Genomic DNA, 19,175 nt, shown 5'->3' on the forward strand with positions numbered 1-19,175 from the left:
TGTTCTTGGCCCAAGAGGTATTTCCCCCCTTTTGTCCCTTGGTCACTGGAGAGGGTTTCTCTGTCCACATGCAGGGCTGGGATCTCTCCTGAATTCCTGGCCTTTGAAACGCCTGGGCATTGCAGACGCCCGAGTTTCATAGCTTCATAGCCAAACCTGCTTCCTCCTCTGCAAGAACACAAGAACAAACTACGAGCCCTGCTGGATCAGGCCCCTCCAGTCCAGCATCCTGTGCTCACAGTGGCCAAGCAGATGCCCCCAAGGGCATCCCGCCAGCAGGACCCGATAGCAAGAGCAGAGCTTTCCCCTCCTCTGGTTTCCAGCAACTGGCATTCAGAAACATGGCTGCCTCGGACCTTGCAGGCAGAGCACGGCCCTCCTGGCAAGCAGCTGCTCTCGGTGGTGGTGGAGGGGGTTGAGGACCCCTCCCCATGGGCGTCAAGGTTGGCCCTCCACCACTTGCTTGTCTGCTCTTGGCTGGCAAATTTGGGACCCTCCTGCACTCCAGGCCTGTTCTCTGATGCTGAGCAAAGCTCTTTTTAAAAAAATTCGTTTTTATTTCATTTTTCAAATATAGATTTATAATAAAACCAAATACATTTCCATATACAGAGATTTCTCTGAATCTCTAGGCCTCCCCCCCACCCCCTCCGTGGATCCTAAGGTTAACATTTTCAACTGCATATTATATCTTAATCGGTATTTTATATCTGTCCGTATTATCCATAGTATTTATTAGATTACAACAAGTGAGATTGAAATCCTGCTGATGTTTTCATCTGCTTACAGTGGACTCCTAGATAAAATTTCCCCATTCTTTCTTGAAGTTTTTGTCCTCTTGGTTCCTGAGCTTTCCAGTCAGTTTTGCCATTTCGGCAGAGTCCAACAGCTTAATTTGCCATTCCTCCCTGGCAGGGACTCTTTTTTTCCCTTTCCATCTCTGGGCTTCTTTCCATCCGTGCGGCTGTTGTCGCATACATAAAAAGTCCTTTCTGCCCCTTTGGTATATCAATACCTACAATTCCTAATAAAAAGACTTTTGGTTAAAAGTTATTTCAAACATCCCCCCCCAAAGTTTGTTATATATCCTTTCCCAGAAAGCTTTTATTACCTTACGCGACCACCACCTTGGATAAAAGGTTCCTTCTTTCTCTTTACATTTCCAGCAGGTATTCGTACTTGTTCTATACATTTTTGCTAGCTTGCTAGGAGTCGAATACCACCGGTACATCATTTCCATATCATTTTCTTTCAGTGTACGACATGCTGTAAATTTCAAAACCCGTTTTCCACAACTTTCCCCAATCTGCAGTCTGAATGTTATGCCCCAAATCAGGGGTCAGCGACCTTTTTCAGCCATGGGCCGGTCCACTGTCCCTCAGACCATGTGGTGGGCCGGACTATTTTTGGGGGGGGGGCGGGGGAATGAACAAATTCCTATGCCCCACAAATAACCCAGAGATGCATTTTAAAGAAAAGCACACATTCTACTCATGTAAAAACACGCTGATCCCCGGACCGTCCGTGGGCCGGATTGAGAAGGCGGTTGGGCCGCATGTGGCCCACGGGCCTGAGGTTGCCTACCCATGCTCTAGATCAGGGGTCAGCAAATTTTTTCAGCAGGGGGCCGGTCCACTGTCCCTCAGACCTTGTGGGGGGCCGGACTATATTTTGGGGGGAAATATGACCGAATTCCTATGCCCCACAAATAACCCAGAGATGCATTTTAAATAAAAGGACACATTCTACTCATGTAAAAACATGCTGATTCCTGGACCGTCCACGGGCCGGATTGAGAAGGCGATTGGGTCGCATCCGGCCCCCGGGCCTTAGTTTGGGGACCCCTGCTCTAGATCCTTAGCCCAGTAGAAAGGACTGGGTTCAATTCCCGTTGGCATTTCTAGGTAGGGCTGGGAGAGACCCCCACCCAGAACCGCTTGAAGGAACAACGGTTTGACTCAGGATCAAGCGATTCTCTCCCCACGCCTCCCCTTCAAACTCCCACCTTGGATCTCTGCCGCTTCTTCGCCAGCAACTCCTCTTGCGTTTCCAAGGGAAGCTGCAGAAGAATTAAAGAGACGGAATGAAGCCAAGCCCACATTTGCAAGGAGGAAAAGAAGCCCAAGTCAAGTTTGGGTGGGCTTAGGGAAAGACAGAAGAGTTTTTAAGACTATTGAAGGACTATTGTATTTTAATATTTTGTTAGAAGCTGCCCAGAGTGGCTGGGGAAACCCAGCCAGATGGGCGGGGTATAAATAATAAATTATGATTATGATTATTCCAGCGTGCAGAGTTAGTGTGTACACTGTCCGTGTTCATGGAGTGTGGCCGCCTTTGGCGTCGAGCCAGCAGCCTGGGGAGAATCTTGAATCCGAGTCCCAGTTTTGTGGCGGTGGCGTCGAGAAGGGCCCTGGAGAACAATAAAAGAAAGTGCTTCACGCAGCTATGTAGGAGAGTTTTCCCACAATGGGCACATGCATGGCCATAGTGGGAACGGGATGGTGGACCCGACAGGCCGCTTGTCTCTTCTTCTGACCAGGACATGGGCTGCTGGTGGTCAGAGGACCAGAAGCTTAATTCTTGTAAAACATAGATGTAGGACCCACGGGGCCTGGTTCTCTCGTGGAGTGGATTCAGTATTGGAAGCCACGTGTGGGCAGTTCAGCATACTCTGGGCTAGTCTGGCAGCTGGAACGGGCTATACGTGGCTGTGTGTTGGGCCCATGGCAGGTCCGAGCCATAGACAGCTGCCTATTCCTGCATTGCAGCCGGTCAGGCCAGATGACCCTCAGGGTTCCCTTCCAACTCTGTGAATCTATGGCTCAAGGTCTCCTCGAGGGCCCCTGTGGCTCCTGCCCTTGGCGTGTGTTGTGCGGGAGACGAAGGGACAGTGGCTGGGAAAAGGAAGAGGGGCCTTCCCCCCCCCTCCTTGGGTGCTGGCGGCCTCAGCAGGGGAGATTAGGAAGGTTTCCCACACTTTGAGCTGCCTCCGCTGCTTATCTCTGGGAGGAGGGCTGTGAGAAAGAGCACAGAGGCTGGAAGGCCTCCTTCCTTGTCCCGCAGTGCAGCAAACTCGGGCGATAAAGCAGAAATCCCACAGAGAGGAGAAGGCGTTTGGGACGTGAGAAGAGATGGGAATCTGTGTCAGGGACCGGGGAGAGGGGCTGCCCACCGCAGCAGAGGGACAAACGCTTCCTCTGATTCGAATCCAGATCCCACCCCCACCCCCCAATAAAGGGTCCAGGCAAGAGAGGCTGCCAGATCAGCAGCTCCAGGGTGGGGGGAACTTTTGGAGGGTAAGATAAGAGCTGTTTGACAGTGGAACAGACTCCCTGGTTTTAAAACAGAGGGGATGACCATCTGTCAGGGATGACTTAGTGCTGGCTCCCGCATTGCAGGGGGTTGAGCTAGATGACCCTTGGGGTGCCCCTCGCAATTCTAGGATTATGAAATCCTGGCCTTGACTGCAGGAGGGGCCAGGCCTTGGGTGGGGGAGAAAGGAAGGTGCTACCCACCTGCCTTCAGCTAGGTAGAGGTCTGGCCCAGTTTCTAGGGGTGGGGAGGTTGTAGGAAATGAAGCTGGAGGGGGTGGGGGCACCGATCCAGGGTTCAAATCCCCGTTTGGCTATGAAGTTTGCTGGCTGACCTAGAGCTAGTCGCTGCCTTCTATCCGTCTGACCTACCTCACAAGGTTGTTGTGGGGATTAAATGAGGCCGGTTGGGGGGCGGGGAGAGAAGCATGCGCGCCACCTTGAGCTCCTTATAGAAAAAAGCGGGATATAAAATAGATATAATAAAAAGGGGGGATATCCATTTTGGGGGTTGGACTAGATGACCCTCAGGTTCCCTTCCAGCTCTACAATTCTGTGATCCTGTGAAAATAAATAAGTAAACAGTGGAGGCAGAGCATAGCCATTACGTTTCCTCTATGTGGTTTGCAGAAGGGATGTCCCCCGCCTGAGGTGGGCTTTGCAGAGAGAGTGGGTATGTGGGGAGCAGGACCCGTCCAGCCCCGCAGCTTCCCTGGAGGGTGTCGTGGGGAACCGGCCGGCCTGGCCTTCTTGCCCGAGGAATGTTAATGCCACCGGCAGCTGTGAAATGGGACTCTGTTTCGAGGGGGGGGGAGAAACAGCTGTCAGAGAGGGACGGGGTCCCTCCAGTCCCCAAAGACCACCCCCCCACTCATGCCTGGCCTCTCAGCTGTCTGCTGACAATTTGCAGAGCTCAACCCTGGGAGGTGTGCATGAGCCTTTGCTTGACGACAGCCTTCTGCAGTCCTGGCGCCCTCCAGATCTCTCAGACTACAACTCCCATCAGCCCCTGCAGGGCCACATGGCCACAGGCACAGCTCTTGATTGGGGGCACAGCTCCTGAGGGAGTGGGGGGTGTTTGGCCTGGAGAAGAGGCGGAGAGCCGCCTTCAAATACCTCAAGGGCTGTCACATAGGAGATGGAGCAAGCTTGTTTCTTGACGCTCCAGAAGGGAGGACCTGAACCCAGGGCTTCAAGGCCCAAGAAAGAAGATTCCGACTAAACACCAGGAAGGACTTTCTGACAGCGAGAGCCGTTCAAGAAGAACAGATGGCCTTGGAAGGGGGCGGACTCTCCTTCCTTGGAAGTTTTTTATAGCAGAGGTTGGATGGCCATTTTTCAGGGATCCTTCAGCCACAATTCCTGCATTGCATGGAGGTTGGACTAGATGACCCCTGGGACCCTTTCCAACTCTGCAGTTCTGCGCATCTCTGCTTTGGGGGAGGGCCTTCTTAACTCAGGGGGAGAGTGTTAGCATTGCATGCAGGCGGTCCCAGCTCCAGCCCCCAACGGCATCTCCAGGTAGGGCTGCAGAAACCCCTGGGGAGCGGCTGCTGCCGCCAGCCAGTGTAGACAGTATTGAGCCAGATGCACTATTAGTCTGACTTGCTATGGTGTAAGGCGGCTTCTTATATTCCTATCCTAAAACCCCCACCATGGTTTCTTCAGCCCTCTTCCTTCTGCCTTGTAGGCATCTTTGGGCAGGGACATCCTGGAACATCTTCCTTGCTGCCCCCCCCCAGCCTTCTCTTGCTACTCCAAGGACTCCCTGCCTTCCTATCCACGCTCGCTGCTGGAGGTGCCCCTTGTGTGCTGCTGGGGTGGGGTGGTGGGCTTAAGCCCCTGAGGTGGGGGAGACCCCACATGGCCGTGAGGAAGCAGCCTTGCGGACCAGTCCCTCACTCTCAGCCTAAGTGTTGGTGCTGACCTTGAAAGCCCTAAACAGCCTCCGTCCAGTATCCCTGAAGGAGCACCTCCACCCCCAGCGTTCTGCCCGAACACTGAGGTCCAGCTCCGAGGGCCTTCTGGCAGTTCCCTCCCTGCGAGAAGCGAGGTTTCAGGGAACCAGGCAGAGGGCCTTCTCAGTGGTGGCGCCCGACCTGTGGAACGCCCTCCCACCAGATGTCAAGGAAATAAACAGCTATCTGACTGTTAGGAGACATCTGAAGGCAGGCCTGTTTAGGGAAGTTTTTAATGCTTAATGCTGTATTTTGTTTTTAATATTCGATTGGGAGCCGCCCAGGGTGGTTGGGGAAACCCAGCCAGATGGGTGGCGTATAAATAAATTATTATTATTATTATTATTATTATTATTATTATTATTACCTGCCTCACAGGCTTGTTGTGGCGATACAGGGGGAGAAATATATACACCACCTTGTGGTCTTTGGAGGAAGAAGGTTGAGAGATAGATGATGCTGCCATCTGCCTGTCTCGAGAGACAACGGAGTGCGCCTCTGGGGGTGAAGTCAAAGTGGCCTCCCTGGGGTGCAGGCCTGGGGCGGTGTGTCTGGGGGTCCCGGGCTGCCCAGATGACAAGACCCAGCCCCCTTTTGGCTTTGGTGATGTGGTCCAAAGGAAAGCAGAGCAAGACGTTGCCGGAAGGAGGCGTACAAGATGCCATCCGACCGTCTTAGGGACTCCTCTCTGGATTTACATAGGGTTTACTCCTGGGCCTTTTCTTCTCCCAAAGATATCCTGAAAGGTTTAAGTGAGATATAAATATAAGAATACTAAGAAGTGGCCTCCATGTCTCCCATGGAGCCATCCTTGGGCGTGAGCAAGAGAGGACTGCAGGCTTTCCAGCCTTGTTTTCCGGGGGCTGCTGGGAAGCTTCTCCCTGTCCACCCCCCATCAGAGCACCTTTAGCTAGAGGAGAACCCCCCCCCGAAAAGCCAGAGCTGCTCCCTCCTGGCTCCCACTCAACGTTTCCACCTGTGAGGAATGTGCAGCCAGCCGGCCGGTCAGCCAGCAAGTGACTTCTTCAAAAAGCCCTCCTTTTATCCTGGAAAGGAAACATCTGGTGGGTTGGGGGTTTCTTTTCCCCCAGCTCTTATTTTTAGCCGGGGTGGGGGTGTGTGTGCTCTGGCTGGGGGGTGGGAAGGAGAGGGAGAGGAAGGAGCAGCTGCCTCCTTGGGCTGCCTTTGCATGGAGACAGGCCAGCTGCAAAATGCCTGGCGGGGCTGCAAGAGGTCAGCTTGCAAGGCAGCCTCTTTCCCTCTGCCCTCCAGGAGAGGAGGAGCTGACTGGCTTCGGGGCGGATTCCCCCTCCTTCCTTTTGGGGGGTGGGCTGTGGGGCTGTTTCCGCACGGGGGGGTGTGTGTGCAACTGAGCGGGTGGGACATGTAGGCCTAACCTCAGATGCGCATTGCACAACCATCGCCGCTCTTTTATTTCTTTTACTTATTTATTAAATTAGTGTCTCTTTTTTGCCATGGCAACTCCTTCCGTGTGCTGCTCTTTATTAGTTAAATTAATTAGTCTCTCTTTTTTTTACCATGGCAACTTAAAGCCACCTACAAAATGATGTACATGTGTGTGTGTGTGTTAAAACATTAAAAGCAACTCACCCACCTCGGCTCTAAAAGGCCACAGGTAGCTAAAGGCAGAAGGCCTGGCTAAGGAGGAATGTTTTTGCTTGGCGTCTGAAGATAATACAGTGATGGCACCTGGCAAGCTTCCCAAAGGAAAGCAATTCTGCAAATGGGGAGCCACCGGTGAAAAGGCCCCGTTTTGATGTTCCTTCCGTGGAGGGGGCAGCACAAAGAAGGGCCTCAGGTGACAATCTATGGGTCGTTTCCACCTGCAGTTGCACCCCTGTCCATTGCAGATGTCTGCCTACTGGAGATCTCCAAATCAAGTTCCTAGGCCTTGAAAAATACATTTGGGGTAGGCGTTCGGTAAAGATTAGGACTAGACAATGTCTGGTTTTCAATATCGTGATATACCACCAGCTAAACATTGTGATATACCGACATATCGTGATGTCTGAAACAAAGATGGAGCTACCGTGTTTCCCCTTTTTTAATACGTAGTCAGAAAGTAAGCCATGGCAGCATTTTTTAGCATTAGTGAAACATAAGACACCCCCCGAAAATAAGGCATACCTCCATGCCATGTAGAACGAGACCGTCGAGCGCCCCAGCCAGCCAGTGGGACCCAGCCAGCCAGAGGGGCCTGGAACCGGCTGCTGCTGCAGCAGCGAGCGCCTGGAGTGCCCGCGCCAGCAGCCTGGCCTCTCTTTTTTTTGCCTGCCCGAGGCAGCCTGCCGCCCCACCACCGGAACCGACGGCTGCAGAGCAGAGCGCTCCGCAGCGCCGGGCAGAGCGCAGTGGCTTGGCCTCTTTTTTTTCCTGCCGCCCCGCCACCGGAAACGGCAGCTGCACAGCAGAGCGCTCCGCAGCGCCGATCGCTCGGAGCACCCTGCAGCGCTGGAGGGAGCGGAGCAGCCTGGCCTCTTCTTCTTCCTTTTTTTTGCCTGCCACCTCGCCACCGGAACCGGAACCGGCCTGCTGCCTTGGTGCTTGGAACCGGCTGCTGCAGCAGCACCGCACAGAGCGCCCAGCAGCACCCCGAGCCAGCTGCCTGGCCCCTCCGAGGAGGCCTTAAGGTACAAGACATCCCCTGAAAATAAGACACCGTGGGGTTTTTTGAGTAAAAAAAAGAATAAGACGGTGTCTTAAAAAGGGGGAAACACGGTATGTAGAGTCCTTGGCTGGCTTCACGGCTTTTCCCGCAATAAGATTTTTGCATAGTACAAACACACGCAAGCATCATGATTCGTGATGTATTGCCAGGTCAAATCTTAGGAAACGGTTATCACGATATGGAGTTCAAACCTAGGTTATGTCCTATTGCCCATCCCTAGTAAAGATTTTAAAATTTGGTTTTATAATGTGTCTAAAACAGGGAGAGCCATTAAAAAAGGAGATGGGAATGAAAAGACGAATAGCAAAACTATGAAAGGGGCACATCAAATAAGTTCATGGGTTAAAATAGCAGGTTCCAAGGCGTGAAAAGAAAAAGTGGGAATAATAGATGTTGTCTCCACATAAAGAATATCAGCGTTCTTAGGTGATCAGGTCTAGTTTGCGATTTGCCAGGCTTGTGGCGAAGGTTGTCTTGAAAAGGATGGTTCCACTGTATATGTAAGAAAGGAATGCCAGATCGTATAAATAGCGTCTGGAGGTTGTAGCTGAAATCTCAAATTATGTGTAATTTTCTCCTGTTATAGCTAGGATGCGGGGGGTGATTGAGTGCCACAACTTGCGTCCCTCCCTGAAACTGGAGGAAGTTGGGCACCCTTTCTGCAAAAGAAACCAGGCCTGAGTCTGCTTGCGACCCTGTGACGCAGCCTTCCCCAACCCGGTGCTCTCTACAAGCGGCAGGACCCTCCCTGACTATTGGCCATGCTGGCTGGGGGCTGATGGGAGTTGTAGTCCAAAGAAAAGTTGTAGTCCAAATCTGGAAAGCACCAGGGTCATGAATACTGCTGAAAAGACACGTTCATGTCCTAAAAGAGGATTAGACAAATTCATGGAGGAGAGGGCGATCTGCCTCCACAGTTGGCAGCAGTTTCTGGGAGCTAGAGGAGTGCTCTTGTGCCCAGATCCTGCTTGCTGGTTTACCATAATGCACGGGTGTCAAACACAAGGCCCGGGGGCCAAATCCGGCCCGCCAGACCTCGTCATGTGGCCCGCCGAGCGCCCCAGCCAGCGGGACCCAGCAGCGGGACCTTGCTTCTGAAGCGCCGCGCCGACAAAGCGCCGACAAACAGCTGGGGGCGGGGGGGGGTAGAAAGGCGGCCAGAGCAGCGCTGCGTGGAGCGCCCCAAGCCACAGCAGGAGAAGGAGGCAGCTTTCCGGGTCAACGGCCGGCAGCGCCGCACGGAGAGTCCCGAGCCTCTGCGACGCAGCAGTGCTCTGTAGCACTTTGAATCCTCCTCCTCCTGCCACGGCTCGGCGCCTGGAAACTGCTTCTGCTGCTGCTGCTGCTGAAGCACAGACAAAGCACCCAGCAGCGCCGTGTGGAGGAGGAGGAGGATTCAAAGTGCTACAGAGCACTGCTGCATCCCAGAGGCTCAGGACTCTCCGCACGGCGCTGCCGGGCACCGACCCGGCAAGCCTCCGCCTCCTCTTGCCTCACCTCCTCCTCCTCCTGCTGCGGCTCAGCCTCATGAACGTGAGCTCAGCAGCGGCTCAGCCTCACGAACGTGCAACTCTGAGGCTTTACGCACTTCTCCTAAAACGGACACCCACTGCCTCACGCTGCACGGGAAATGCTTTTTGCCCGTGGGTCCCTTTGCGCTCTTTTCTGGCGCTGAATCAAGGCGGCGACCCCCCCTTCCCTTTCTTTCTTCCTCTCTCTCGTTCTTATTCTTTCTTTCCCTCTCCTTCCTTCCTTCTTTATCTCTGTCTTCTCTCCCTCTTTCTTTTTCTTTCTTTCTTTATTCCTTCTTTCCTACTATTCTTTCTCTCACCTCTTTCCTTCCTCTCTCCCTCCTGCTCCCTCTTTTCTTTCTTCCTTCCTTCCTTCCTTCCTTCCTTCCTTCCTTCCTTCCTTCCTTCCGTCCTTCCCATCTTTCTTCCTCTCCCTCATTCTTATTCTTTCTTTCCCTCTACTTCCTTCCTTCTTTCTCCCTTTCCGTCTTCTCTCCCTCTTTCTTTTTCTTTCCTTCTTTATTCCCTTCCTTATTTCCTACTCTTCTTTCTCTCCCCTCTTTACTTCCTTCCTCTCTCCCTCCCTCTTTTCTTCCTTCCTTCCTTCCTTCCTCCCTCCCTCCCTCCCTCCCTCCCCTCCCTCTCCCTCTCCTCAGAAACATAGGATTCTGCTTTATACTTCTGGCCCTTAAACCCTGGAACCAGGAGAGCAGCTCTAGTGAGTCAACCTCAGCCAGTCCCTTTGGTGAAGGGTGGTGGCTCACTGGCAGAACATCTGTCCTGCATGCAGAAGGACCCCAGCATCTCCAGGTACTAGTAGCTCTGCAAAGGTCCTGCATGAAACCCTAGCGAGCCTCCACCACCTAGTGCAATTACCAAAAATCATTTTTCAATAAATTGTACAATAATTGTACATTTGAATATCTACTTGCCATTATTCTGACTATGTTTCTGCTTTCAGAGCTAGTTATTACTTACATTATTACAAAAAACAGTAATAATTGAATGCAGTGACAATAATTTATGATGATAAAGAGTGGACACATAGTCCTACAGATACAACCGGCCCTTTGAGGGTGACCAAACTGCTGATGCGGCCCCCGATGAATTTGAGTTTGACACCCCTGCCATAATGGGTATCCAGTCAGCCCTTGTGAGGACAAGATGCAGGCCAGGCTCTTCCCTTGTCCTTATGGAACCTCCAGGGCCAGAGGCAGTCTATCTAGATTCCCCTCTTGGCCTGGCCTGGCCGATGCTCTTCCTATGCTCTTAGGAGCATTGGGGCTAGACAGCAGAGCGGACTTGATCCAGGGCTTGTGTGTTGTCTCTTCCTTTGGGCTGAGCCGGGGCGGCTGCGGGGGGGGGGAGGGAGGATCCCCTTCTGGAGCAGTCGTGTGTGCAGGGAAGGACGCCAAGGGGTTCAGACGCAGGACACGGACAGAGGGAGACGGGGGGGGGCTGCTGTTGTTGCTGCAGCAGCCTCACGTAGCTCCTCTCTCTCTGCCTCTGGATCTGAAGCAAGAGCTGGAAGGAAGGAAGGAAGGAAGCTCCCGAGGAGAGACGGGGGGGCAGCCCTTGCGGGGGGGGGGCGGACGGACAACGGGCTTCCCTCCTTCCCGGCTCCTCCAGGCCAAAACCTTTCTCAAGCTCTCCTTTCTCCCTCTCATGTGGTTTAGACCTGCTCCAGGGAAGGAGGCAGCACCTGCCACACATCGCAGTGGCAGGATCCCTCCCTTCCCCGCTCAGTACCTTCCAGCTGCAGGGAGAGGGGCTTTATTTGGGGAATTTGTACCTGCCTTCCAAAAGGGAAGTGCTCAGGTGAGACCTAGCGTCCTGGTTGCACAGTAGCTGCAGTTGGTTGCTCCGGGAGACACCTCTCGTTTAATCTCCTGGTACCAGAATCGGGAAGCAGGCCTAAACCCAAGGTTGCAATCGCCATTGCCCTTTTGGGCCAAGACGGCTCTAAAGTCTTATTTTTCAAGCGATGGACTGGCTGTGATTGATTCTCAGTTGAGCACCTGGCTAGCTCAAAGGACAACCTTGAGCTCGTTTAAGAGCTTTGAGAACTTAAAGAAGAAGAAAAGTCTCTTGACCCAGGGACAGCCCACATATATATTGGCCTATTCCGACCTCTTTTTCCTAAGGGTGTGGGCTCCTGCTCAGGCTACACGGAAAAAGCATTTTGATTTCTGAAATTCAATCCGATTGAATCTAACTGATGGAATTCTACACGGTTGGGACTTAGTGTGCGGAAGCAGCCGAGATCCAGGGATCCCCAGAGGTTGGAGATGTCAGGCACCGTCCTGGCGCCCAGGCATATTCTCTTGGTCACAAGTGGCTGAAAGCCAGGTGCAAAATGCGCCTGGCGCCTGGCTAATTTCAAACACGGCATGGAAGGTAGAGCAGGCTTGTTTTCTACTGCTCTAGATTCAGATTGCAAGGAAGGAGATTCTGACTAAACCTCAGGAAGACTTTTCTGATGGCAGGAGCCATTCAGCAGTGGAATGGACTTCCTTGAAAGGCAGTGGACTCTCCTTCATTGGAGATTTTTTTTTAGAGAGAGAGGTTGGATGGCCATCTGTCAGGGATTATTTAGCCGCGATTCCTGCATTGCAGGGGGTTAGACTAGATGAGCCCTAGACGACTCTGCAATTCTGTGATTCAACAAAGCTCCGATTAGCGGATTTGTGCCAAAGCCACCGGTGGAATTCCTGCAGGTCTCGTCTCGCTGCGTTTTTGCTGTGGCATGTCAGGCAGCTCTTCAGGTCAGCTCTGTTGGCACTGCCAACCGCTATTGTAATACTGTACAGGCGGGTAAGCAGAAAGCAGCTTTTATCTCCAGAAGTCAGGGCTGTGCCTGCCTCCCCCCTCCCCGCCTCCCAAGGAACAGCTCCCCAGTATTGCTTAATCTGTGTTGCAGTTGCATGTTCACTGATAAGGGGGATTTCCCCCCCTTCTTTCACGCCTGCCGCTGTTGAGGGAGGGGCAAGGCCTGGGCAGCCACCCAAAGCCAGCCCGAATCTCTGCACACCTTTCTAAGAAAGTTGGCGGCGGCAGCAGCACATCTTGGCAGCGCTCCTTGTCCCCCAACCCTAAAAGGGAGGGGGGGAACCCTACTCAGGGCAGGTCTGATGCCTAAATATATCTCCTCCATCCCTCTTCCTTATCTTGGGAAAGGGAAGGAACTACTCCTAGAGAACAGGTTTCAACATTTGGGGCTTTTTTAGGTTAATAATAATAATAATAATAATAATAATAATAATAATAATAAATAATAATTTATTATTTATACCCCTCCCATCTGGCCGGGTTCTCCCGGCCACTCTGGGCGGCTTCCAACAAAACATTAAAATACAGAAATTCATCAAACATTAAAAGCTTCCCTAAACAGGGCTGCCTTAAGATGCCTTCTAAAGGTCTGGTAATTGTTGTTTTCTTTGACCTCTGGTGGGAGGGCATTCCACAGGGTGGGCGCCACTACCGAGAAGGCCCTCTGCCTGGTTCCCTGTAACTTGGCTTCTCGTAACGAGGGAACCGCCAGAAGGCCCTCGGCGCTGGACCTCAGTGTCCGGGCACAACGATGGGGGAGGAGACGCTCCTTCAGGTATACTGGACCGAAGCCATTTAGGGCTTTAAAGGTCAGCACCAACACTTTGAATTGTGCTCGGAAACGTACTGGGAGCCAATGTAGGTCTTTCAGGACCGGTGTTATGTGGTCTCGGCGGCCGCTCCCATTCCCCAGTCTAGCTGCCGCGTTCTGGGTTATAAAAAAGCAGAGGAGCCCAGGGGTGGACATGAAAGCGGTGTCTCAAATTATGCATGGATAAAATTTACGGGGAGAAGTTTTTTCACCCTCTTGAATGACGCTACAAGGCTTGGGGACATCCAACGATGCTGAACGTTGGAAGATAAGCGGAAAGAGAAAACAATGTGTCCTTCTTCAAGCAGTGCGCAGTTAAACTGTGGAACTCCCTCCCACAAGAGGCTGTGATGACCATTGACCTAGACAGCTGCAAGAGGGGATTTGACGAATTCCTGGAGGGCTTTCTATGGCTCCTAGCCAGGGTGGCTGTGCTTAGGACGGAGATGCTTCTGAATCCCAGTTGCTAGAAACTGCGGGGCCGGCGGGGGGGGGGGGGAGTGGCTCTTGTGCTTGGATCCTGCTTGCCGGCTTCCCATCATGGGAATCTGGTTGGCCACTGTGAGGACAGGACGCTGGACTAGAGGGGCCCCCTTGGACCCGATCCAATGTTCATCAAACACAAGTACCCAGAGGAAGTTACATCCCATTGCAGACTCTCTGGACTCTGAGCGGGTCACCAGTGTGAGATTGCCGCTTATCCTCCCCTTGGACGCCCCCCTTCCTTTCTGGCTAGCGTGACACAAAACAGGCCCCTTTTGCTTATTACTTAACGGTTGCAAAGCAGCCGTAGGAGGAAGGGCAGAGGGGGCAGAAGAAGAGGAGACCCGGGGGGAGGGCGGCGCAGAGGAGACAGGAAGAGAAGGCAGGGCAGAAAGGGACAATGGAATTTACTCCTGCAGCTAAATGGATCACTTCAGAATAAGTTTAGATCAGGGTTTCCCAGACTTGGGTCTCCAGCTGTTTTCAGACTACAATCCCCATCTTCTCTGGCCACTGGTCCTGCTAGTTAGGGATGATGGGAGTTGTGGTCCAAAACAGCTGGAGACCCAAGTTTGGGAAACCCTGGTTTGGACAAGTGCATGGAGCGTGAAGCTTTGATTGGCCACCCACCGCGAGGACCATGTTCTCCCTCCGCAGTCGGAGGCACCTTATAAATCTAGTTTACGGGCGCCACAACGGAATGTCTGTTCACCGGGGGTTGGAAAAGATGATCTTCGGGGTTCCCTCCAATGCTACAATTCTACGATCTCAGCTACATAGCTTGAGTGTAGCTCGCTCTTAACAACAGTTCACCTGTCCCAGTTTGCAAGGAGGAGAAAGGGACACAGTGGAACATAGCTGCCAAGTTATCCCTTTTTTTAAGGGATTTTCCCTTATACTGAATAGGCTTCCTCGCAAGAAAAGGGAAAACTTGGCAGCTATGCAGTGGAAATGGAAATGGAATTAACTCTGGACTAAGGCGGAGCTTTTTAAACTGGGGTCGCCAACCTGGTGCCCAGAAATCTCCACATTGACGCAGTTGGACCCCCACCCGTAGCAAAATGCGGCTAGGGATTTCGAACACTGCTCTGAATGCCAGTTGCTGGGGGTCCCAGGCGGGTGGGTGGGGCTGTAGCATCCGCGTCCTGCTTTCGGGGTTTCCTTGTGTGGCATCTGGGAGGAGAGGAAGCTGGGCTAGGAGGGGCCCCCTTTGGCCTGGCCCAGAAAGGCTTTCCTCACATCAAGCAGCTGCAGAGAAATGATGAGAGGATTGGACAGATTCATGGAGATGGAGGAGGAGGTTGTCTGTGGTCCCAATGGCTGGAAACCACAGGAGGGGAGAGGGCTGCCCTTGTTCTTGGGTCGGCCCCTGGGAGAACAGGACACGGGACAAGTTGGGCCATTAGGATCCTGCCTCTTGAGAATTGCTTGAGCTCACCCTCAAAGGCGCATCCCTCCATTGTCTTCCGAGATGGACAGATGCCAGCAGCAGCCACAGGTGCCCAGAGATACCCAGTTTGTCTGGATCCAGGCTGGCATCTCCTGCAGCGAGGGCATTGCCCAAAGAAAAGCCCCCTCCCTCCGTACGATCTCCTCCTCCTCCTCCTCCTGGGCCCCATCCTCCTCCTGGCAGCTCCCAGCTCCGTTGCGCCGGCAGCAGAGTCTCCCTCGGGCTCGGGAGCCAGGCTCCCTCGAGAACAAAACGCTCCCTTCTTCTCGGCCTCGTGCCGCCCTCTCCGGATCGTATGGCTGACAAAACGTTTACCCAGCCTGGCCCTCCCGGCACACACAGTGGGCATCTGTGTCTGGGCAGGGTCATGCGCACCAGCTGTTCTGTCACTATTGTTAACTTCAAGCGGTGGGGGGGGGCTGGCTCCATTCAGCCATCTGCCAGGCTGCTGCAGCGCCCTCCTTTGCCTGCCTGCCCCCACCCCATAAAAATGCTGCCTTCAGTTGCCTACATTGGGAGGTGGCAGCAGCAGCAGCATAGGTGAGCTGATCAGCATCCTCCGAGCACCATTAGAACCCAGGTCCACTGTTTGCCAGCCTCGCCCTCCAGATGCGTTGCTCTGCTTCTGAATCCCGGTTGCTGGAAAACTGCAGGAGGGGAGAGTCTGGCTCTTGTCCTCAGATCCAGCCAGTTCATCTTAAGCGCATCATTGTTACCACCCGTACTTTTTCTTTCCCCCCCCTAAAAAAACCCCCCATTCCTCTGGGCAATGTGCACCCAGTTCCTTCAGGCTCTTCCTGCCTCTCCTGATCTTCAGAAGATTCTCCTTCCCCATTTGGCCACTTCTTCAGAAAGATCAGGGCGCTCTGTGGCTTTTCTGCATCTGACTGCAGAGCCGCAGGAGAGCTTAGCGTCCCACTTGAGTTTTGCAAAAAGCCTCTTTGCTTTCAGGTGGGTCTGTTCTGAGCAGCCTTCGAAATCCACCAGGCGCATTTTGCATTTGGCTGTCGGCCACCAGGGGCCAAGTGAAGGTGCGTCTCCACCACCTGGAGGTACCTGCCTGGGGATCCTTTAATCTGGACTGTTTCCGCACACCAGCAACACATCCTGTAGAATTCTCTCCCGTTACATTTTATCAGAATGAATTTCAGGAACCAAAAGCCGTGTTGAAAAAATACAACTTAAGAGCTGCCTGGCCCCCAAATGGCAACCAGGCCTTCCGTTTTGGTGACTGTAACCCTGGTTTACGGAGACATTTGGCGCCTCCCTTTCATATCTGACACTTGAGATTTCCCCCTTGAGAAATTCGCCTGTGATTCTGTGATTCCCTTCACCCACGAACCTCCCCATTTTTAATGCAAAATCCTTCAAGGAGCAAACGCTGAGCCAGGAACTTGAGGCTGGGCGGTTTTTTGTTGTTGTCCTTACAGCTGCCAAGGTAGCCTCCTTGCGAGGAAGCCCACCCCAGTGGAGAAGAGGCCGGCCTCAGCACCACCGCCTCTTCCTCCTCCGCTGGGCACTCGAGGAGCCTCTCTTCCTGGATACTTGGAAGGGCTGCTTCTAAATTTAGCTGCTGCTCCTCCTCCTCCTTCCAAAACATCATCTGAGCAGACACATAGCAGAAAGCGAGCGCTGTAGCGTCTTCCTGAAGCTGCCTTCTGGGCTTTCCACCCTTCAGAGAGGGAGGACTGCTTGCAGATTCATACACACCCACCCAAGGCCTTGTCTCTGTCGCCTTCTTCCCCCAGGCGGAGGGTGGGAAGACTCCTGGAGGAGGGGGTCAGGAGGCATAGCTGGCCAGAGACTCCCGGAGGGTCAGCAGAATCTGTGGTTTGCCTGGCTGGAGAGGAAGTGGTCTGTTTGGCAGTGGAATTTGCTACCAAGGAGTGTGGTGGAGTCTCCTTCTTTGGAGGTCTTTAAGCAGAGGCTTGACAGGCATATGCCAAGAATGCTTTGATGGTGTTTCCTGCTTGGCAGGGGGTTGGACTGGATGGCCCTTGTGGTCTCTTCCAACTCTACGATTCTATGATTCTATGATCTGGCTGGCCCCTCCAGCTCTCTTACACAGGTCAGCATAAGAGCAGATTCATTGCATTTATACAGCGGAACCTCGGTTGTCGAACGCTTCAGAAGTTGAACGTTTCGGCTTTCGAATGCTGACAACACAGAAGTGAATGCTTCCGTTTTTGAACACCTCGGAAGTTGAGCGTCTCGGAAGTCTAATGGTTCCAGAACGGGTTACATTCAACAACTGAGGTTACACACTGTATTCTGCCTTTTCCTACAAGGGAGACGCAGTTCACCCCCTCAATCAATCCCTACCACGACCCTGCGAGGGAGGTTAGGAGGCCGGGACTGACTCCAAGGTCACCCAGGAAGCTTCAGGGCTGAGTGGAGGTTTGAGTGGTGTATTCTATTTGAAATACGCTTTGTATATTGTTTCGAGATTCAGCATGGCCCAGCTTTGGAGTCGCAGAAGTGGGACCCCGAGGGCCACCTAGTCCAGGAATTACAGCTGAAGAATCTATGACAGCCTTAAAAACTGTCTGCCCACTTCCGAGGTCGTCCGTTCCCCTGTCAAACGGCTCTGACCCTCTGAAAGTTCTTCCTAAAGTTGAGCCAGAATCTCCTTTCTTGTAGTTTGAATCCCTCGCTTTGGGTCCTGCCCTCTGCAGCAGCAGGAAACATGGTTGTGCCCAATCTTACAGGGGACAGGCCTTCAAATTTCTGAAGGTGGCTCTCCTATCCCTCAACCGTTCCTCACAAGTCATAGAGTCATAGAATCGATTCAAACTAGGTGGACTTACTGTCAGGAAGTTATTCCTAATGTTTAGGTGGAATCTTCTTTCTTGTAGTTTGAATCCATTGCTCCGTGTCCGCTTCTCTGGAGCAGCAGAAAACAACCTTTCTCCCTCCTCTATATGACATCCTTTTATATATTTGAACATGGCTATCATATCCCCCCTTAACCTCTTCTCCAGGCTAAACATACCCAGCTCCCTAAGCCGTTCCTCATAAGGCATCGTTTCCAGGCCTTTGACCATTTTCGTTGCCTTCTTCTGGACACGTTCCAGCTTGTCAATATCCTTCCATTGCCAACCTGGCCTCCCGAGATCCACATGGTTGCAATTGGACCCATGCCAGTCACAAAACGTGCCTGGCACCTGGGGGATTTTGAATGCTCCTTCCCCTTCAGCCTCCAGCGACCTGCCCCTGGGGAGGCTTAGCTGTGGGGCTGCCTGACTCCTCCTCCTCCTGTCCAAAGTGACCCTCTTGGGCTGGAGCAAAGAGCCTCAGCAGAGGCTTCTGTCGGCTAGCCTGAGTGACATGGAAGTGTTGGGCAGAGGGGGGGGGCTCCATTTGACTCTCCAGGGGCTTCCTGGGAGTTTAAGGACCCTGTGCTCTTCCCTGCCAGACCTCTCCCGAAACCGCTTTGCCGAGGTCCCCGAAGACGCCTGCCACTTGATGTCCCTGGAAGGGCTGAGCCTGTACCACAACTGCCTCCGCAGCATCCCGCCCGCCATCGCCAACCTCCAAGCCCTCACCTACCTGAACGTCAGGTAACTCGCACAAGGGGGCAGCCAGAGAAGGGGAGGGGGACCGGGGTGTTTCTCCAGGGGTGCGGCTAGAGCTCTCTGGATCCCCTCACTGACCCTTTCTCTAAAGCAGCTGCGCCGGTTGCCAGTTCTCTTCCAGGCCCAGTTCCAAGTGCTCACGTTGGCGTTTAAAGCCCTGCATGAGTCGACTCGGGCCCCATTCCCTACAAACCCTCCGGGGCGCCAAGATCGGCAGAGGGGGCCCTCTCGGACGTTCCTCTGCCCTCGGAGGCTCAGGGGGTCGCCTGCCCCAGGAGAGCTGTCCTTTCTTCCCTCAGAGGTGCGCCTGGCGCCTTCACCCCACCCTGGCTTTTGCCACTTGAGCTGTGTGATCTCACGACCCACCTTATTTCCCTGGTTGCAAGCTGTTTCAAATTGCTTTTGTTTATTTATTTTTAGTTTCCCAAGGTTATTATTCCAACAATAGCCCCATTATAACAATGCTGTTTCATATCTTTTCCAATTGCTTCTAATGCTGCAGTCTGGCGTGTTGGCCTCAGGGTGAAATAGATAAGACTGCTTTGCCAGTCTCCCCAG

General features: G+C 53.1%; 1 protein-coding gene across 3 annotated transcripts in view; it reads left to right on the plus strand.

Moving 5' to 3' along the window:
* Positions 1-19,175, plus strand: part of LRCH4 (leucine rich repeats and calponin homology domain containing 4) — a 57,026-nt gene that overhangs the window by 21,534 nt on the left and 16,317 nt on the right. For all 3 annotated transcript variants that reach the window (XM_035135110.2, XM_035135109.2, XM_060281958.1), the window contains exon 2: positions 18,458-18,602. In XM_035135110.2, the coding sequence (XP_034991001.1) occupies positions 18,458-18,602 (145 nt within the window). The remainder of the gene's footprint in view (positions 1-18,457; positions 18,603-19,175) is intronic.

This window comes from Zootoca vivipara, chromosome 13, assembly GCF_963506605.1.
Source record: "Zootoca vivipara chromosome 13, rZooViv1.1, whole genome shotgun sequence".
Lineage (NCBI taxonomy): Eukaryota > Metazoa > Chordata > Lepidosauria > Squamata > Lacertidae > Zootoca > Zootoca vivipara.